General features: G+C 52.0%; 1 protein-coding gene across 1 annotated transcript in view; it reads right to left on the bottom strand.

The window, feature by feature from the left end:
• TG (thyroglobulin) overlaps window positions 1-22,199 on the bottom strand; it is a 242,962-nt gene that overhangs the window by 166,252 nt on the left and 54,511 nt on the right. The window contains exons 20-23 of the mRNA XM_019459811.2: window positions 17,817-18,008; window positions 13,836-14,000; window positions 4,411-4,476; window positions 2,477-2,557 (exon numbers count right to left, since the gene is read on the bottom strand). Of these exons, the coding sequence (XP_019315356.2) occupies window positions 2,477-2,557; window positions 4,411-4,476; window positions 13,836-14,000; window positions 17,817-18,008 (504 nt within the window). The remainder of the gene's footprint in view (window positions 1-2,476; window positions 2,558-4,410; window positions 4,477-13,835; window positions 14,001-17,816; window positions 18,009-22,199) is intronic.

Here is a 22,199-nt window from a genome sequence, read left to right as displayed (position 1 = left end):
GACACAGTGTATAATGATGGATTTTACAAAACATCTAGAATTGCCCCAAAGTCATTCACCTGTTCATTGCCCCGAGGACCCCCGCGGCACCACTAAGGCTGGGGGGGAATCGGCTAACACAAGCGGCCCAGGACCGGCAGGGGCCAGTACGAGCACCCAGGGCAGGGTGGGGACTGCAGCAAACGGGAGAGCCATGCCCCTGATGGCAGTGGCAGCTCAACTCCGCTCGGGGGACGGTCGCCAGGCAGAAATGTGAAGCCTGTATTTCCAGAGCTTTTTCCTCTGTTTTTCTCCAAAGAAGCTTCAAATCTGAATTTTTATATAAAATCTCCCAATTTAAAATTACTGGCTCAGTTAAAAAAATAAAAAAATAAGAAATTTCGCGCTGCAAATCAAACCAAACCCCGTCTGCTCAGTTAGCCAGGGGCCACCAGGACTCAGCCCCGGGAGCCGACACCGTCCGAGCCAAGGAGTGGCCGGTGATCTAGAAGAACCCAGGCTTCGGAGGCAGCTGAGCAACAGTCTGAAACCTGGCACCGCTGCTTGCTTCGGGCTGGACTGGCTTTTGACAGGGGATACCGAGGCATCGGAGTCTCATATCGCTCTGATAAAGCGGGAACAATGATACCGGTCGGCAGAATTGTCCTAAGTTTTGCGAGAAGAGATATACACAAAATACCAAGGGCAGGGCCCGCCACCAGGAGGCTCAGGAAGGGGGTTTGCTCTCTTCTGCCTCCCTCCCTCGTGAGTTTTGAACTCGCCCTTGCTTCAGCCAGAAGACAATGGCCGGCAGCAGATAAACTTGAACACCAGCCTCGTGTTTGGGAGGCTCTGAAGGGCAGAACGCATTTGCCAATACGCTGGGGCAAAGATCAGAAAGGTGAAGGTCTAGGCCATGGTGCAGAAGACACGAGGCCAAATGCTTGCTTATGAGATCAAAGGAGGGACGGCCTCCTGCACAGGCGCCCGCCCCCGCCCCCCACTCCCACCACCCTGCTGGCAAAATTAAAGCCTCCACTGGAAAACCTCTGAAGGTTCAGAAGACATCACTGCTAACAGCATCGGACAGGAATATGTCCTCTGGCCCTAGTTTCCATCCTGAACTGGGATCTGCTGTCTGATGTGCAGTTACAGGAACAGAGAGGCCTGAGGACAGAACTTTGAGGAAGGCTTGCTAGGAGCCAGGCTTGGTGCTGGATCATCATCACCGATATCACTGCCACCAGCTAACAACAGCCACTAATTCTTGAGCACCTGCTCTGAGCCACTGCAAGTTCAGTGTTACTTGCTTCCGTTCCCACACTTGCCCCCCCTTATGGGTACCGCTCCCTCTCTCATTTATTGAAGGGGAAACCGAGGCTCAGGGAAGGTGACTGTGGGTTGCACAGGCAGATAGAGGCAGAGGTGGGGTTTGAACCCTGCTCTCCGGGGCTGAGAGCCTGCAGTTTAAACCAGGGCTCCACCCTTGGGTCCTGCAACTCTTAGGGATGCGGAATGAACTCATAATCGTCCAACTACTATGGGATGAGCCCTATTGCCGGTGGTTTCGGTACATTATCTCATTGGATCTGGACAAAAGCCCTGGGTAGAGAGAGGAAGAGGCTATGAATTTGGTGGCATCTGTTAAGTACCAGGCGATGTGCCAGGGGCTTTAACTGCCATGTCATCTATGATGGGATTAGTGGAAAGCAAGGTAGTTCTCCACATGATGAATCAAGGCTCTTATCAGGTGAGCAAAGTACCCATGGCCATGGAGTTAGCGGTAAGTGGCCAAAAAAAAAAAAAAAAAAAAAAAAAAAAAAAAATGGCTCAAGCCCTAATCTATCTGCTTTGCAATGTGGTGTTCCCTTCGTTGGGCCATGCTGTCTCCCCTGTGCCGATAGACTAACCTGCCTCTCTTCTCCCTTCCCTTCCCGTCCTTTCTCTTCCTCCTCCTCCTCCTTCCCCTCCCCTCTTTCCTCCTTCTGGCTTCCACCCTGAGTTTTAGCCCCACCTAAGAAACAACAATTGCAACAGCTAGGGATAGAGTGTCTGAGACTCTGCACATACATTCTGTCCCTATGAATGTATGGATTTATGTCGTCCGCTGCGCAAAATGACCCTTTCTCAAAAGACTCTCTAGACATCCCACTCACTGCACAATTCCGGAATAGGTACATTTTGCTCACACTCACTGACCACCGTCAGATGAAACGTGCCCTTTAATCGATTTTTGCCGGTTTGGGGATGAGGGTTGTTTTGTTTTCCAGTAGCACTGTTGACTTGGCCATGATCTCACTTTGCTTTCTGTGCCAATGGCCCCACTGAATGGCTGTCCATATTTGTGGAGTGAATAACTGGGGTTAAAAGCTAAGAGGACAGTCCGTGGCTACGTAACAGAGCGATGCTAATAAGTCCATCCACTGACTAGACCCTTGGCCTCGCCATCTTGACTCCAGCCAGACACCAAGTATATAAAAGGTTTCGGGGCCGGTACCTGGTTCTGTTGGAGACGTTGGCCCTGGTTCCGTGTCTTTTCTGCATCCCATAGACTCAGACCGAGACCCCATGTCAGAATCTAGGAGTAAAAAGAAAGTATTGCTGTCCTTACGTTGGGGCGGAAAAAGGGATCGACAACGTGGCAATGTGGAAAATCCTCACGGTCAACAGCCAGGTGCCTAAGCCAGGATCTGGGACAAATCCAGGGGCAGAGGACTGTGCCCTTTGGCCATTTAGGGAACAACAGCCAACCTCTCAATAACAAAACCATGACTGTCCTCGCTTTTGAAATGACTAACACTTGCACAGCTAACGAAATGTGTTCATAAATATTGGTCTTTAACACACCCCATGAAGGCAAGGAGGAAGATTCCCATTTTACTCTAGAAAAGAAAAATGGAACTGTGTAGAGATGAAGGGACTTATCCCAGAATATGCAGGTGGAAAGTAGGTGCGTTCGAATTTGAAAAAATTAAATAAAACCCTCAAGTTGGGAACTTGTCTTCCAGGAAAGCAGAGTGAGCCTATGGGGAGAACAGGGCATTAGACAAGCCTGTGGGTGCTTCTGCTCAGCGCTGCAAATGTCCTAGGGAGGAGAAATCCCTTCATTCTTCACCAGCTAGCTGCTTATTTATCAGAAAATTTAGGTAACGAGGAAGCACTGAATTCGGAGCCAGAGTCTGGGTCCCGCCCCCAGCAATCCCCGGGGGCACATAGCTGACCCTCGCCACGCTTTGTTTTTCTTGTCTGCAAAATGGATAAAATGTCACCCCCTTATATAGCCACCTTACAGGGACGACCGAGACAGAAGTGTATAATCTCATTAAATCACTATGTATAATCTCATTAAATCCACTATGGTGGACACCCCCCTTTCCTTCCTCTTCCTCATTCTTCCTTCTGCCCTACCTCCGTCCTCACCACCACTGGCATGAGTTAGCAGCACGGATGCACGGGGCACTGCTCCCCGCACTTCACCTGCAACTACCTTGGCGGTGCTCACACGACCCTGGAAGGCGAGAGCTCTTATCGCCATGTTGCCCACCAGAAGCCAGGGCTTGGCGGGGGGGGGATAACTGACGTGCACCAGGTCACAAGGCGGTGGGTAACGGAACCAGAAATCATACCTGGGGACTCTACCCCATGCCCTGCGTTCTTTCCCACGATCTCAGCTCGTGAGCACAGAAACAGTCTTGTCTCTAAGGGGACCTGACGTGGGTGAGGAGGGATCAAGGGAAGAGGAGGGAAGCGATGTAGGGGCGGGATCTGTCCTCACCCTCCCGCTAGCCCCATGGCCATGGCTTGTAAGGGTCCACTGCCCGAGGCTGGAGCCCCCACAGTGAAAGCTGTGCCTTAGCTCTCCCTCTCATCCTGCTTCACTCAGACTCCTCTCCTCCACGATGTCTTGAACCATCCCGTGTCCCGGGCTCTGAGTAGGCACTTGGTCGACGTTGGGTAAACTCAGAGGAGGCAAACGAAGCAGTCAGGAGATGCCAAACGGGCACTACCAGAAGCACTCCCTGTAAGCAGGGGTCAAGGCACCACCACGTGTCCTGTCCCCTCACCCTGACCTCAGCGTGGCCGTGGCCGTGGCCCCTGGGGAAATGCCTCCCTAGTCTGCTGGGGCCTCAGAGCTCCCATCCTGTAGCAAGGGCAGCTTGTGGGCAGCGAACGTGACCTCACAGGAAGCCATGCTTCCTTCCCCCATCCCCTCTGGGGTTTCCACACTTTCCATTTTTCTTTCTAAGGTTTGGTATCTTATCTGATGAGAGCCGAACCCTTCTATGCCACACAGAGCCCTCACTTGGAAAGCAAATCTCTACAGTTGTCTCTCTGGGGAGCAGAGTGCCCTGTGAACGAGAGGTGGGGCCAGACAGCCTCGCGTAATCAGGGTCCCACTCCCTCTCCCCCAAACACATATCCACAGCTCACCTTTCCAGAGATAAACCTGCTGGAAGCTGGTAACGGCATCCTGAGTTCCTTCCAGGGCTGCCGGAACTGCAAAGGGAGAGATTTATTTCCATGAGCTTCGATGTGCTTGTTCTCACGGGGGACCCGCCATGGCCACGCTGACCCACCGCTCCCACACGGGCCCCTCTTGCCTGAGAACTCTATTTCCCATCGAGGTGCACTCAAAGAGAGAGCCTCGTGGAGCGGTCTTCCAGATCTCTGGTACAAAGCCAGAGCTGGTCGGACCCCAGGTGTCTGGCTCGGGGCCTCAAAGAGACGGTCGTGGGGAGAGGCCATGAAACCATGAGACAGAACATTACCGAAGGAACCGGGGATTAGCCAAAAGAGAACCAAGCCCACGGAGACCCTGGGGCCGCGTCCATCGTCCCTGTCACTTCAGTCCTCTGAGGCTCTGGCCTTGGGGGAAAATGGGGATGATGATGGGAGGCTGGGAATACTTTGAAGTGTCTTCTGTATCCTCAACATTTGATGCGCACCCTATGGTTGGTAGCTGCCATTATTTAATTCGTTACTAATATTATTCAGTGTCCTTTTCTGCCAAACGACACTCCTCCGGCATCACCCCTGGATGAGACCGGCTTTGCCACACCATTCCTTGATGGTCAGGGCAGCCTCTCTTGCCTCCGCTCAGCCCTAAGACCCTGCCAATCCCCCTGTGTTATGAGAGGCTAAGAAAAGAGCTCAAAAAGTACAGATTCTGAGGCAGACAACCCCACACATGGCAGGAAACACCTGGCTCAGTCTGAGACATGAAAAAGTGATCACGTCTTGTTCACTATTATTAAGAACCATGTATTATTATAGCGAATTATTGTTAAGCATCATTGCCATTTGCCCAACACTATGAGGAGCACTTTCCAGATACTGCTTCATTTAAACCTCATAGGTCGGCATTTTTTGCCGCTAATTTCCAGGTGAAGGTCAAAATCCAGAGAGGTCAATGCCAGAATTCAAACACCACTTTCTAGGCTCCAAACCCCATGCTTTCAATCACCTCACCAAAGAGAGGATAACATATTTTAGAATTCTGCCCCTCCAAAATGGCAAACATCTGTAAAGGTTCTTGTGTTTAGAGAGGTGTTTAAAGAGGTTTAAAGAAGTTCAGTTAAACAGTGACCTATTTGGGAAATTCAGCTATTAAAGTCATGAGCCCCTCCCCACCAAGAATTACCATGCTTGCCCCTCCCCCCATGGGGCATGGCCACCCCATGCTAGGCCACGGGGGTGAATCAAAAATATTGAGCTGCACTTCCACTTGGTTTTCCTGCTAAACTGGGAATAAATAATGATTGTAGAACATCTCATGCTACCCAATATTGGGATTTCATGTTTCCTTAGAAGACCTACTCATGATTCTCTCAAAGCCCTCTTCAGAGGGTGGATGTCACTTATAAAACTTTGGGGAAGTTAAAACCTATGATATCTGGAAGATAGAGACTTGGATCTCTGAAAATATGAAATTCACTCTACACAGTACAGAGGAGCCACTGTGTACTCCTCCAACACCAACACCGAGCAGGGGCTCGATCTGTTCTCCTTCCGCCGTCTTTCCTGATATCACATGTGCCTATGATGAAGGCCAGACTAGGGGACTTTGTCCCAAGAGAAATTAGAGAATTTGTGTCTTAAATCTTTTTACACTAAATATATTTGGCATACTGACTCTTCAAAAGGATGGAGGAGAAGAAAGAAAGAAAGAAAGAAAGAAAGAAAGAAAGAAAGAAAGAAAGAAAGAAAGAAAAAAGGAGAGAGAAGAAAGAAGGAGGGAAAGAAGATGTAAATATAGATATATAAATATATGCCTTTGGTAGCATAAATGTCAGTAACATAAGTAAATAAAGTCAATACAATTTTCAAAATAGCTTAGGCCAACCATTAGGATTCTTACTTATCCTGTAAAAGTAGGAGACGCATCTTAGCGGAAGGGTGCTTTAGTGCTCTCAAACCTGAGACTAAAACCAAGGACCACTTCATGACGTACTTTACCATGAGGGGTACTTGCATTTGGATCAGGGACCCCCAACAAGTATTAGTTCACATCCACACCCCTGCTTCTTCCCAAGAGCAACAATCTCTCGGGGATTTCTTCACCACTCTGCAGTTCCCATTTCTGACTTGGGTGAGTTGGTGAGACTCTCATGTGGTCCAGAATATCTTGACGATGTGTGCTGAGTAGGTCCTGCCTTCATGGAGCGGCAGGGAAAATCACAGGTGCCCTCCATCACCCGGGGGGAGAACAGGTGCTCCACACAGGTGCACACAGATCTCACACTGTACTGGGGGGGCCCAGAATGCACTGCGCTGTGATGGGAATGGGACCTTCTGACCCACTTTTTATTCATCTCGAGGCAAAGGAGCCCTGTGACTTCTAGCCTGGAAAATACGGCGAGTCTGAATCTCATCCTTGGTTTTTGCCCATTTCAACACAGCTCAATCCAGTGGAATTCAGGTAAATTCAGCACACGAACACTGAGCACCTTGGTCGATCCAGAAAACCACCCGACCAACATCTAAGATTGGCACGTAGGTGTCTGTAAGTCACACAGAGAAAGTGATGATGCCTTGGTCATTTTAACTACGGATATGATTGCCCGGTCTCCACAGGGGTGCGCAGGAAACGCGGGGACGAAAAGAATGGCTCTGCGCCCTCTCTTGTCTGCCCCATCTCCCACCCCATGTCCATATCCACACTTACCTCCTCCATCTTTCCAGATCGGTCGATGGCGCCCCCTCCTTCCTGCTCACCTTCTAGGAGCCACCCTCCTCCCCGGCATCAGTCTCCACATCCAACCAGCCTGTTGCCTAAACTAGTCTCAGATCCGCCCCTGCCAAGGGACCCACCACCCTTTCACACGGTTTTAACACCTCTTTTGACACGATTAGATTTTCACTGGTTCCCTTGACTCCTTCCCACCCCCACCCCCGACCGAGCCACACAGCACCCGGGTATCCTTCCCGAAAGGCCATCCTACCTCCCGTCTTGCAAGAGCTGCTACACGTTTCAGAATTCCCTTCCCTGCGATCAGGTTCTTGACAGCGTGAGCAGCCGCCCGGCGTCTGGAAGGTGCCCGTCTTCCCAGTGACGCCTAACACGTGCTTTCAGGCCCCTGCGTCACTGCGTGTGCTTCTCCTCTCCGCTAAGACCTCCTGTCCCCTGCCACCTGGTTAACCTCTCCATTCACCCTTTAAGAATCAGGATCTGCATCACCTCCTTCTAGAAGGCCCCCACGACCCCCCTGGCTGGGTTATGTACCCCTCCTCTGGATTTCCGCAGCACTCAACAAACACCTCTGTCTTTAAGCTCACACTTGACTGTAATCGTCCTTGAATGTACTAGAGCTTTCCGAGGTTGGGAACTGGGCCTTCTTCATCTTGTATCACCCACACCGAGCATAATCCCTGCTGCAGAGCTGTCGTTGATTGCAAGGAGGAACACAGAACGGAAGCCAACGTTATGCCTCCCCTTCTCTGCTAAGCAACATTCTAACATAAAACAGGTTTCTTTAAGTTTATTTATGTATTGTAAGAGAGAGAGAGAGTGGAGGGGAGTGGCAGAGAGAGAGGGAGAGAGAGAGAATCCAAGCAGGCTCTGCACTGTCAGCGCGGAGCCCGATGCAGGGCCTGAACCCACAAACCGTGAGATCACGACCGGGGTGGAAATCAAGAGTCGGACGTTTAACTGACGGAGCCGCCAGGCGCCCCTAAAGCAAAAACAGTTTTAACTGTCCAGACATTTGTCCCATTCCTTCCGTGACAGTTGAGTTAGAACATCCCTGTTACACAAACAGGTCTCCACACTGACTCATCGCCTCTCTCTCGGTAATCAAGGCAGCAAGAACGCATACACATTTAGAAGTTTTGGGGTTTGGCACGGAGCCTGATTCTTGGGGGTTGATGGGTGCTGTGTGGTCTTAATATACTTCAAAACACTTCTGCAGAGGTCATGTGCTGTGTCTGGGGTGGGAGTGGGGGCTCAGTTTGAATCTACAGCCTGGGAGTGGGCAGCGTCCTAAGCCAGAAAGCCCAGGTTTCAGAGCCCACCGTATATTCTTTGCGCCTCCTAAACAAACTGCACTCTCGAATCCTTGTCTCAGGCTCTGCTTAGTGCTAAGCACATGACAGCTCCTGTAAATAACTAGGAGGGTCAGCCTATTTATAGATGCTCATCAGACACCACCTCCAAATGCATTTAGTGACAAAGAGCATCACAGATGCACTGTTAAGTTTTTCCACCAAGCTCCCGGCACCCCAAGACAATAGCAATCACTGATACAAAACAGACTCCTGGGAAGGGGATGCCAGCCATCGGCCTGAGCCTCACCATTGCCCAAAGCATGAAGCCTTTGGGATTCAGGATCAACCCAGGGGTGTTCTGCCAAAGCCTGTGTTTTCCTGTCAAATGTCAACCCTCTGTGGACATTAGGGGACATTCAATCTGCCTGTTCTCATTCATTTGCACTTCAAGACATTGTGAGAAAGGAACCATAAGCCATTCCAGAGCTTTCCAAGACTTTCCTCTTAGAACAGGGGAGATGGACCCAGCCAGCACCAAGTACTTAAAACATCCAGAGATGCCCACTGGCAACGCGGGAGATGCCGACCGTGGGTGGGTTCTGATCTTGAGGGAGATGTTTAAACAGAAATCTGATGACGGGAAAGAGAAACCTCACAACCAGGAAAAGCACTGGGCCTTCGTATTGGATAAAACGGCCTCTCCGTAATTTGTGAGTTTTTTTGTGGGTGTATTTGTTTGATGTGAACTGATATTTGTTTGGCTTAGCAAATGAAGAGAAACGTGCTAAAGAGGCATTCTGGGGGCGCCCGGGGGGCTCAGTCGGCTGGCCGTCCAACTTCAGCTCAGGTCATGATCTCACGGTTCATGGGTCGGAACCCCGCGTCAGGCTCAGATTCTGGAGTCTGCTTCAGATTCTGTCTGTCTCCCTCTCTCTGTCCCTCCCCCGCTCATGCTCACTTCTCTCTCTCTCTCTCTCTCTCTCTCTCTCAAAAATGAAGAAACATTAAAAAAATTTTTTTTAAATAATCCTCAAAGTAGAACATGCAGGGAGCTGACATTAATGACCCAACGTCTGGAGGAGACAAGCCCAGAGAGATGGCCGAGGACCAACATTCTTCATCACTGGACTCCTGAATTTGCTGGAATCACTCAAGTAACCCAAGCAAGTGGCACCAAGGGGGCGGTGGGGAGAGCTTTCGCTGATAGCCCGGGTCTCCCAAGTTTAAGGTGCAGGTGCCAGCAGTGACAGTTTCCTTAAGCACGCCACATCACAGCTGTGACTGCACTCTCGTGGGTACAACTGTGAGGCGACCAGCTGCCTCCCCCAAGTGTCAAAAGCATCAGTGAGCAGCTCGGTGTGAAAGCGTTTTGCAAAACGCAACACGGATTCTGACGTGCTTCCCGTTTGATTCAGTGTATTCCACTGGGTTACAATTTCCCACAAATGGCAATCGATTCGCTTATACACGTCAAGGCTGATTCTCCATTAACCAGGCCAGCTGTTGAACCAGCCCCCTCGAAGGACCCGCGAGCTGACGGATGAAAGCGGACGTCCAGACCAGAAGTCCCACAGGGTGCCTCTGCGGGATGTGCCGTCAGGGGACCCGCGACTTGAGGTTCAGAAAGCAATGCCTTCAACTATGGCCTAGAGGGAATATGAGCACTTCACTCCGTAACATACAAAAAAGCATACCCCCATTTTACAGATGGAGACACTGAGGCTAGGAGAGGTTAATGTGTATTCGAGCGAGGCCGCGGAGCTGGAGGAGAAAAGCAGAATTCGTGTCCAATATTTTCAGGGCAGGCCACTGCTCCATAATCTCTAGTATCTACTGAGTGCCCACCTCGCTGCGAGCATCACTCCAGGGCCTCATCGCACACTCCTCCCTTAATCCTTCCAACCCCCCTAAGAGCCCAAAGTCATCATTATCTGCACTTTATAACCGGGAAAGCCAAGGCCCAGAAAGGTCATACAATGAGCATAGGCAGCCACACTGGGATTTGAATCCGGGGTCTAATTCCAGAGTGTGTATTGCCAAGACCATCTAACCAATGGCTAAATGGGAAGGCAGGGGCTGAGAGGGGCAGAGCTCGTCTTGATTGTCCCCAGCTCCTTCCCATGTGCTTTCGATCCTTTCTGTGGCCTCCCCTGCTGCCGTCTGGATCCATGGAATCCTCACTCCTCTTTCCTTCTATCAATATCTGTTCTTAGAAAAGGGAATCTATCAGCTATTCACATCTTAGTAAGAACTTAAATCTCATTTCTTTTCCCAGGGATTAATTGTACTTAGAGTGACCAATTACCACGACAGGAAGATTTGTGCCCTGTTGTTCCCAGTTGGAGAGGGCCTCCTGATCCGTCTGTGCAATAAGGCAACTCTTAATTTGGAACATCATGAATATACCTCAGGGTGCCTGAAATCCCCATCCAAGCACACCCTTCGTAAAACTTAGCCCACACCACGGGTGCCTGGGCGGCTCAGTCGGTTAAGCGTCCGACTTTGGCTCAGGTCATGGTCTTGTGGTTCCTGGGTTCAAGCCCCGCATCCAGCTCCGCACTGACTGTGCAGAGCCTGGTTAGGATTCTCTCTCTCCCTCTTCCTCTCCCTCTCTCTGTCCATCCCTTGCTGGTGTTCTCTCTTCCTCTCTGTCTCTCCCTCTCAAAATAAATAAATAAACTTAAAAAAAAAAAAGAAAAACTTTGCCTACATCAGGGGCACGTGGGTGGCTCAGTCGGTTGAGCGTCCGACTTCGGCTCAGGTCATGATCTCACAGCTCGTGAGTTCGAGCCCCTCATTACTGTTTGTTCGGAGCCCACGTCAGATCCTCTCTTTCCCTCTGTCTGCCCCTCCCCCACTCAAGCTCTCTCTCTTTCAAAAAAAAAAACCATGAAAAATATTAAACCAAAAAGAAACCTTTGCCCACACCTCAAAATACACACAGAGCACTGAAAGAACCCGAAACTTCAAAAGTCATTTGGTAATCACTCCTTCTCAGGGAGGCCAGACAAGGACACATTCTTTATTTCTTGGGCACACACCAAGCACATGCTCCATGGTAAGCAATTCCCTCCGGAGTTACTGCCCATAAACATATCATACGTCGGGGCGCCTGGGTGGCGCAGTCGGTTGAGCGTCCGACTTCGGCCAGGTCACGATCTCGTGGTCCGTGAGTTCGAGCCCCGCGTCGGGCTCTGGGCTGATGGCTCGGAGCCTGGAGCCTGTTTCCGATTCTGTGTCTCCCTCTCTCTCTGCCCCTCCCCCGTTCATGCTCTGTCTCTCTCTGTCCCAAAAATAAATAAAAAACGTTGAAAAAAAAAAACATATCATACGTCTCTCTTCAAATGCTTGTTTTCACCCTGGGCTACCTCTCAGAATAATGGGTACCATATGTTCACTGTCTATCACATAAATAAGTTACTTGATTTTATTTACCCCCCCAAAAAACTAAGCCTCATGGAATCCCACCTAATCAGGCAATATTTTTTGTTCAGGCTTTGGTAAATAGTCACTCCACAGGTGTTATGTGTATTCTCTACGCCAGGTTTTATGCTTGATGCTGTGGATCCAGAAATTAGTAAGACACGGCCCAGGTCTTTAAAATAGCAAAACGCAGTGACAACTTTAAGAATGATAATAATAGTATCTAATATCAGTACTAAGTGTCAGACACCCTACAAAGTCCTCAAACAGGTGTATTATCCGAAGCATCCACTACAGAGAAGTGGGCAAGCCCATCAGCTTTAGAACCACATCACCCCGTGTCGGGTCCCCGCCCTTCTACTTGGAAGTCCTGAGCCCTTAAGAAGACTTCGCTTTCTGTGTGCCTCAGTTTCTTCAGCTGTAAAACGGGGAGCCTTGGTAACAGTGCCTCCCCACAAGCACCGTGTGGGGGGTACGTGCCTTAGCAGTGGCCGGGGCCTTAGAGCAGGGGCTGGCTCATCGCACGCACGACGGGAGACGCGTCTGTGATTACCGCCAATATCTTCCTTTCCGCCATCACCGCAGCCCGGGGAGACGGGTCCTGTCCTCACCCCATTTTGTAGACAAGCCATCGGGCCTGAAGACCTTTACTGACCGGCCCCAGGTCACACACGCGGGGTCCCAAGCTGGGATTCACCACCACAGGCACACTCCCGGCTGGCAAGTGAGACCCGTGGACAGGCAGAGGCACACCTGCAGGGCACTGCCCCCCGCACGGCCCCCCGCACTGCCCGACAGAGGGATTCGTAAACTGTGTGTCATGCTCTGCGGCGGAGGAAGCAACAAACTCTACAGGGTAGTCAGGGAGGGCGGCTGGAGGAGGTGGCAAGCTGTCTGCCACTAGAACCCCAAGAGCTGCCGTCCACTGAGCAACAGGTCCTGCAGGCTTCCCCTGGAGGCAGGAGACGGTGGCCGCCACATCCTGCAGAGACAGGAATCTCCAAGGGCTCTCTGACCTCCCCACAGCCCCTTCCCCGCCCTGTCTAGCCGACACCCGCGCGGCTTTCACCCCTCCCGCCGCAGAGGGTGGGCTGGGACCACGTGCTGGCAGGAAAACAGAGAGGGAGCCAGGCTGCCACCAACCTCACAGAGGAACCGGGAGCGAGGGATCCCTGGGCCCTGTTCTCACTATAAACTCCGACTGTTCGGGTCGGAAGGAAGCTCCCAGGCCACCTCGTCAGTGCTTCTCCCGCTTCTCAAACTCAGCAGGCATAGCATGATCCTAGACAGCCGGTTAGAACAGACTCCTGGGGCCACCCAGGGGGTCTGGGCCGGGACCTGAGAACTTGTGTTTCTAAGGAGCTTCTGGTGATGCTGAGCCCGCCGGTCCTGACCGCACTGAGTCTTGGTGCTGTGGTCAGTCTCCAGCTCAGGACTCTTCCCTGAGGGACACCTGCCGAGAGGGCAGGGCTGGGGCGGGCAGAGAGGAGATCTGACTGGCCGCCTCGCTAATGCCTATCCCTGTGAGATGAGGGGGCGGGCAAATGATCTCAGAGCGACTTCTAGATCTAAGGCTTCTAGGCTTGTGGGAAAGGTTGGAAGAGCTTCTGAAAGAAAGAAGAGGAAGGCACGGGCCGGATGGTGATTTCTGTCAATGGAGCCCATGTGGGGGGGGGGGGGAGGGGCACAGTCTCTTGCACCCCTGTAATTAGAATGGGCAGTGTGGCTGGTACCGGGACCACCTGCAACAGGGTAGCCTCCCGACGGAGCCAGCCCCCCCCTCCAGCCACCCTGGGGTCTGCGAGTTTTATGCAGCATCTTTGGTCCAGTTTCTTTTCAGAAGGAGAAATTTCTGAGGGTACAAGGAGGGCTCTCAGGGGAGGGGCGGCGGACCTTGCTGCTGAGGAAAATTCCTTCTGAAGGAACGTAAGCCGAAGGCGGAGACTTACTCTCGAACTCCTGGCCTCCCAGCCGCAGTGCCGCCGGGCGGCTCCCCTGGTCGTACGTCACACCAGGACACGTGGCATTAGCCCGGGCTTCCGTGGGGTCCCTCCAGTCTTTGACGTTGCAAAGCAGGACGTCGGGGGAGCTCAGCAACCCGCAGATGAGGGGGCCTGCAGAGTCACGAGAGGGAAGAGAGGCTGACGTGATAGAGACAGGAAGGGCCCCCGCCCCCAGGGACTCACGTCTGTGCCCCGAGAGGCTTGGAGGATGGGGACAGGTAACAATTCCTCGGGAGCACAGAGGGACCCTGGAACTCAGGAGCCTGGTCTTCAACTGGGTTACTTTTCCCTGATAGGCCTGCAGTTGCCACGGGGGCAAATTCCCCAAGGAAGAGCCACCAGTGCGACTGCCGAACTTTCCTTGTGCGTCAGAGGCCTTCTTCGTGGGCCAGCAGCAGTGACGACACCTCAACACCACTGGGGGTCTCGGTGCCAGAATCCTCTGTCCTCCTCCTCTACCCCCACCACATGCAGAGCTTTTTTCAGGCCTGGAGCAAATAAACAGCAGCCCCCCGCCACCCCTCACATACACACACGCACACACACGCATCAACCTTGAAGGGACTCAGATTCAAACTAAGGAACTATGAAAAACCAAGAGCCCTGCACCAACAGCACAAACTTCCCTATTAGGAAGTGAGCTCCTCGTCTCCGGAGGCATTCAAGCACAGGCTGTGTGCCCGCGTGTCCGGGACGTACAGGGAGATATCTCTAACTAGGGGAGGCACCAGACCATTTTGTCTTGAATATATAAATATCCGAAGTTTTATTTTTTTAATGTCTATTTATTTATTTTGAGGGAGAGAGTGAGCACATGAGCAGGAGAGGAGCAGAGAAAGAGAAAGAGAGAGACAGAGAGAGAATCCCAAGCAGGCTCTGTGCTGTCAGTGCAGAGCCAGACGTGGGGCTCAGTCCCATGAACCGTGAGATCGTGACCAGAGCCGAATTCAAGAGACACTTAACGGAGACACCCAGGTGCCCCTATATATCATTTTGATAAATAATCCCATTAGGTAGTATAGTTGTTAAGATTCTCCTGAAAAAAAAAAAGGAAATACTCATTCCATAATGCCATTCCCCTCCTTATCCTCATTTCTACCCAAAGCCAGATAGCATTTCTAACTCATCTGTCACCAAATTTCCCCAAAGTAGATGCCTCAGACACCTGCCTTATGAATTTGATGTCCTGTCCTCCCCCCCCCCCCACTGGCCACTTTTAACCTGCAGTTGCCAAAAAATCAGCAGCAGCAAGAACAGCAGGAGCCCCTCTGTGTAAAACACCACCTTCGAGGCCCTCTGACTGGTGGTTCTCAAACCAGGGGGCTTCGACCGATCCGATCGACAGCACAGGGAGAGTTCTGAAAATGCTCGTTCCTCAGCACCAACCACAGGGTTTCTGACTCTGTAGGTGGGTAGGTAGGTTGTAGGTCTTGGAGGGGTGGGTGGTGGTGACATTTGGGCATTAGCATTTGTAAACAACACCACAGGTGATTCTGGTGCACGGATGGATTCTAGAAACCCTCGCCTCTTTAGCCCAGTTCATTCCACAGATGAGGAAGCAGAGGCATGGGAAAGGGGACTGGTTTTGCTAGCTACTGAGGAATAGCCAGCCGGCAGCGAGGGCCTGGGACCTCAGTGGGGGCCGGGAGGAGCCCGCTGAGGGCCCAGAGGAAGTCTGAGCACTAGGGCCGTCCTCTCAACAAGCCAAGACGCAGACTCATGGGATTAAACAAGAGGCGGGTAGATTTTTCCTTCTGCTCCAGACCTTGGAATGCGAAACCCACGCAGCTTTGTCCTTTAGTGCTAAAGTGTCAACGAGATCTCCGTGTGTCTGAGACACGGGTGCCAGCTAGAGACTGGAAGTCCCTTTGCTGGTCACATACTGCCCGCTTCGGGTACACGCCCGTGTACCATGAGCCGCACGAGGCCCTCTGAGCCCCGCTTCCAAGAAGCCCCCACTGACATGTAGGTACAGAAGCCTCACGAATCGTCCTTACTAGTCAGTGGAAACAAAGCCACTGAGGCAGGGGGAAGGGGGGAATCCACCAGAAAGTTAAATGACTTTCCAGACCGCGGTAGCAGGATTCTGTTCCTGGCCATCGGCAGACCCAGCCAGCGCTTTCATAATTTAAAGCTCCAAATCTGCCCGTCGGGCAAGACTGGGGAAAACATCTGCCTTGATGTTTTATGTGTGTCTCGAGGAGAGCTTAACTCGCGGCACTGTGAGGTGGTCGGTCAGCTGGGCATAAATCACGGATCACAGGTTACGCTTGGAGGAAAAAGCAAGCGAGCTGCTAGCCAGAAATGTCATGGAAAAAAGGATTTTGTGGGCTCACTGTTCCATGGAACACAATAATTCTTCCATATAGGATTCTAAGGAAAGCGAAACGAACCTTCCGACTTGAAAAACCATATGGGTGGGTGAGTAATGGAGCATCTGGGGAAATTGTGGTATCCTCGGAAAAGAAGGCAGAAGGCATCCTTGATTTGAACCGCAGTGTTTCCCACATACACGCGCTGACACACACGTCCATGCTTACACGTGTCTGTGTGGGTTTAATCTCTCTGTCTCTGCATATACTTTTGCTTACCTAAACACTAACACGAATGCACGTCATGTAATCACAGAGCATCAGGCCTAAAAGGAATTTTAGAATCTAACTTGGTCCAGTCCAGGCTCCTGCCCCTACCACTGCGACACTTTCTCGTTCGGCCCCCGCAGACCGCAGGGAGCTAACCTCAGCGTTTTCAGCAAACACCCTGTTTGAACCCCAGGCAGCATTCAAGTCTGTTGACAAAACTCCTCCACGGGTCACCCCTCTCCACCACGGCTTCCGTGAGGCACCACCCTCCCGGGTCTCTTCCCTGCTGTCTGGCCGCTAGTTCTCCGTCTTCTTCGAAGGTTCTCCCTATCATGTAGGTGTTCACCAGGGATCGGCCCCCATCACCCTTGATCTTCTCACCCCGGGCCCGCCTCCAAGGAAATCCCACCCATACCCACGGTTCTGATACCTCCTCGACACCGGGGACGCACGCCTTTCCGTCTCCCGCCCTGACTCCCCCTCTGAGCTTTGGATCTTCGTCCCCAAAAGCTCAGTCCCACCTTGTGACTGTCTTAAAGGCGTTTCAAACCTAGCACAGTGTAAATGGGTTCATGACCTTCCCAAATCTCTGTCTCCCGTTACCAAACCCAACATCTCCCATCATTCACTACACAAGCAAGCTATCTAGGCGAACAAGTTGGAGAGCTAAGAATGGTCCTCAATACTCATGTCCAAAGTCCTGTCGGTTTGTCTGCTATTGATACCTTGAATCTGTCCCCTTTTCTTCATCTCCACTGCTGTCCCCTCAGCCCAAGCTACCCCCTCTCACCTGGACGGCAGGGTGTAACTCCTCACTGAACTCCACATCTACTCCAACTCCCCATCTATCACCTTCTCAAGACAAAGTGTCAAAATTCGTATCTGATCATGGCATTCCTTTCCTTCACATTGTCATTAGCGGGGCACCTGGGTGGCTCAGTTTGTGAAGCGTCTGACTTCAACTCAGGTCACGATCTCACAGTTCATGGGTTCGAGCCCCGCATCGGGCTCTGTGCTGACAGCTCGGAGCCTGGAGCCCGCTTCGGATTCTGTGTCTCCCTCTCTGTCTCTCTCTCTCTCTGTCCCTCCCCCACTCACACTCTCTCTCAAAAAAACATTGTTTTTAATTTTAAAAAAATACTTTCAAAGGCTTACAATTATTCCTCGAATCAAAACCACCTCTACTGAAGCCCGCAGGTCTGCCTAAGCTAAGCGGTCACCTCGTGCTGTGACTCCCCACGCCGTCTCCACGTGGTATATCCTGGCTTCCGCGACCCTGCGTATTCCTGTCAGACCCCGGGTCCTGGCACCGGAGGGCCCCCGTCCTCACTGCCACATTAGTTACCTCCTTGGACCTGCGCAAGGATGAAGCCATCACAGCACGAATCACGGTCGCACGCCAGAAGACAGAAGAGATGGGCCCCGGTCAGATCGGCTCCCGAGGCTGAGAACACGACGGCCCCGTAGGTTCCAGAGAGCGCGTTTTGGAAGCCCGTTGGCTTGAAGCTCTTCCGGCTTGTTGTGGTGAATTCTTGGCCTGGGGAAAAGGCAGAGAAAAGTTTTTTTCAAAGATCTGAAAACAGTTCGGAGTCCGCCACGGTTTACGGGTCACGTGACAACGGACCCTCCGTTTGGGCCCGGGGCAGCATCGAGTCCAAGATGCGACGCTCTCTGCGCCGCGAAACTTCTGGATTTCCCATGCGTGAAGGAGGGGGAGCCCAGCAGACCTGGACAGACGCCCCTCACATCTTGGAAGCGCTAGAGGGGATGCGCGGAGAAGTGACACCTATTATTGTTTCTACCATTACCAGCAAACATTTATTGAGCTCCAACTGTGCACACAGACACCGTGACACGTGATTTGCCTTCGCGACCTCACTTCGTCTTCACTGCCCTACGGGTGAGGTTCAGCGTGCCCTGCCCGCTACCACACGCGCTTCTGTGCTTCCAGCTCGGGCCGGGCGAGAAGCTGTGACGCTGAAGTCACATCGGTCGATCTACGGTTTTCCCGGCACGTCAAACGGCAGGTGCATACAGCACACGCAAACACAGCGGAGCGCGGCTGCAAGGAACACGGTAGGGTACGCAGCGCCTACCGGCCAACGTTCTTCCTCCGGCCACCGTCTCTGCCTCCGAAGCGACAATTCCAATTCTCCCCTCCCTAACTCGGCAGACTCCCCCCTTCCCTCCTCCCTCCCACATCAGGCTACGTGGCTCTTCTAGCATTTACTGAGGCGTCGCTCTGCGATGGATTCGATGTCTTTTTAAAAATTGTGCTAGCATTTTAAATAGGATTGTGATAGCTTCTGTCAGCCCTCAGCTAAAAATGGCAAGGTTTGGGTTTTGCCTGTCCCTCACTCCAGTTTTCCCATAAGCCCTGTTATTTTGAGAGCATCATTGTGCAAAGACGAGATTTTTCAGGGAGGGATATATATAGATCTACGGCCAAAATGTCTATCCTATTATTATGTCCCTTTCACACGTGAGGCAAGAGAGCCTGAACGAGTGAATGGTCCTGCCTGGGTTTACACAGCTGGTGGGTGGCAGACGGAAGGCCTTCCTCATCCTGACCTCCCCTCCACCCTGCCGTTCACCAGGACTTAACCGACTCAGGCCCCCGGAAGTAGTGGAGAGGCTCAGAGTGAGGAACCCGGGAGCACAAGCCTTGGAATGAGACAGATTTGGGTGCAAATCCTTGTGGCACCTCAGAGCCTCAGCTTCCCCTTCTGTACAATGGGGATGACAGCGTGTCATCCTCCTGGATGTTGAGGGGATAAAAAGATAGACCATACATAAATGGGTTGAGCAATGGGTCTGCCACTTGGCTGATGCTCAGCATTTTCCAGGTCTCCAGAAGGCCACATCTTCTGTCCCCTCACATTGCTTCACTCCGCCCCTTCTGCCTGACCGCCCTGTCACTGGCTGAGCCTGAAAAGCCCCAGCCCATCCTTGTCACCAAAACCCAGCTTCATTTCAAGGCCCCATCTCCCTGATTTTTACAGTTAGAATTCGTTTCTCCCTCCCTAGATCTCAAGGCTCCGTCATCCTTCACCCTGTATTTAAGCTACTCGAGACAGTGTCTGCTTCCCTAACCGGCTTGAGACTCCCCAGAGCCATTCCCTGCTGGCCAACCCTATAGCCGCCGGCCATACATGACTATTTAAATGTCTATTTCAGTTCTCCAAAATTCATGTTGCAGTAGCCACATTCCAAGTGCCGGTGGCCACGTGTGGCCATTTTGGACAGCAAGGGTTTATAGAACATGCTCATCACTGAAGAAAGCTCCATGGGACCGTAGCCCTGGACTGTAGGGCCATCTCTCAGCCCCACCCCCGGTATCCGCCATATTGCCCGGCACCGGGGACCTCCTGCCCTGAGGTCTTCATGTAAGTGCCTCTTCTTCCTTCCGCCTCAGGTCTCCGTTCCAACGTCCTCTCCTCCGAGGCTCCTTCCCTGGCCAACCTCTAGCAATTAACGTTTTTCTTTCATTTCCTCTTTAAGTTGTCATAAAACATATGTCACATAAGATTGACCGTTGTAACCATCTTAAGTGGATACTTCGATGGCATTCGTACCTTCACACTGTTGTGCAATCATCACTCCCATGCGTCTCTATTATTTTGCCTCAGCCCAAAATGAAACTCTGCACCCATCCAACACTGACCGTCCATCCCCTCCCCCGTCCCTCGTAACCACTGTTCTACTTCCTGTCTCCGTGAACCTGACCGCCCTAGTTGCCCATGTCCGTGCCTGTCTTGACCCAGTGCCCTGTTTTATTTTCACGAAAGCGCTTAGAACCCTCGGAAATGATCTTATTGCTGGATCGATTCCTTCACCGTCATTCTGTCTGTTTTGTTCACAGCTGTGTCCACAGTGCCTGCCAAAGTGCATATCCTGCCTCAGTAAATATTTACGAAAAGTGCCAGTGCCGAGCTGGTCCACACGAGGTCGAGTCCTAGACAACAGAGCAGGTCTGGGGGAAGTCTCAGAGCTGGAAGAGGTCATGCCCTGAAGTCCCAGGTTCCACCCTGACACAGGGGCAAGGTGCTTCCTCTTTCTAGACCTCTTCTGTGAAACTAGGGAGTTGGGCTAGGCCATCTAGAAGGAACCTCTGAGCACTGTCTTCCTTCGATTCTGAAAGATCACATGGCTTCTCCCCCACGTTCCCAGCCACAGCTCTTAGGTGCACGGAGACAGAATGGTACTGGGAGATGGACCGAGGTGTCTCGTCTTCCAGGTCGCTTAGGGTCAGGTGTGTGAATAGATGTGCTTGCCTACCTACTAGGCACCACTGACACGGGAGGCTTTCAAAAGCCACGTATATCCCTCCTCAGCTGTGACATCTTACGCCCTTTACAGCACGCAAACTAAAGAAGTTGCTGAACATCCCTTCTGTGTTTGCTCTCCTAGGAAGCAGAATGTCTGTGTCTGTGCATTTCCTGCTTCAAAAAAAAAAAAAAAGTAGGGGGCTCCTGGGTGGCTCAGTCGGTTAAACGTCCGACTTTGGCTCAGGTCGTGATCTCGCGGTTTGTGAGTTCGAGCCCCACGTCGGGCTCTGTGCTGACAGCTCAGAGCCTGGAGCCTGTTTCAGATTCTATGTCTCCCTCTCTCTCTGCCCCTCCCCCACTCATGTTCTGTCTCTCTCTCCCTCTCAAAAAAAAAAAAATAAACATAAAAAAAGTAAAACAAAACAAAACAAAAAAAGCAAGAAACACACTGATTTAGTTTGGCAACAAGGAAGAGTCTCCGTTTCCCTTGCAATCGGAGATGAGGAGAAAAAAAATAAGAACAAACACTTAGAAAGAAATACAATCACGTTAAAAAAAAAATGTGATGAAACTCCAAGGGTTGGTTTTAAAGAACATTTTGGGGAGGGGTTACTTGTTTTATTTTGGTTGTCCTTTTTAGACAAAAATAAAGTCTCTATGTGCTGTTATTTTTTGTAATGGATAAAAAAAATAATTGGAATAAACACTGGGGCAGGAATTCTAGTCCCCCCTGGCCACAGATGAGAGAAATCTCAGCTCTGCTGAACTCCACTCTCCTAGGGAGCCCTCCCCTAAGACAGGACGGAGGCATTAGGGGAAGGAAGGGCCAGAGGCAAAAAGCCACACGCACTTGTCTCTGCCATGGGCTGCAGACCGTGCGAGGCCAGCCGAGGCCTTGGGTCCGGACTGTGGCATCGTCTCCACGTTGCACAAGTCTGAAGCTGCTGGGAGCCAGGCCACCTGAGCTACGGATCTGCGAGAATGGCAGGCCTGCCACTCCCCAGTCCACCCCCAGATCCTCAGTCAGGCCCCCTGGGCCGCCTTCTGGTTTGTGCCCTTACCTCGGGTCATCAGGAAACGTGTCAGCAAGAACAAAGTCGGTCTGAGAAATCCGCACCTGCTATGGACCATGCTCTACCAGCACAGGTCACCTCACCCCAACCTTCCAATCTCCTCGCTTCACTTGTGACTCCTCCTCTGCCAGTGGAGAACTGGAGGCCCAGAACGTCAAGGACCTTGGCCACAGCAAGTAGGTGGCAGAGTGGGGTCAGCCCAGGCAGGCGAGCTCCAGTGCCCTCACCCTTAACCGAGTGAGGGAGGGCCCGGGGAGCAGGGGCCAGCCATGTGCCGCAGCTCATGGGGAGCCTAGCTGTGCCCAGGGCTCCCAGCCTCTCTTGGCCCTGATGGAGGTGAGCAGGACAGGGCAGAAGAGGGCGGGCTTCCCTGTCCCCGCTCTGTGA

Source organism: Panthera pardus, unplaced genomic scaffold (assembly GCF_024362965.1).
Source record: "Panthera pardus isolate Hobbes unplaced genomic scaffold, ASM2436296v1 HiC_scaffold_7, whole genome shotgun sequence".
Taxonomy (NCBI): Eukaryota; Metazoa; Chordata; class Mammalia; order Carnivora; family Felidae; genus Panthera; species Panthera pardus.
Note: the sequence above shows the minus strand (reverse complement) of the source record. Positions and strands in the feature narration are given on the sequence as shown.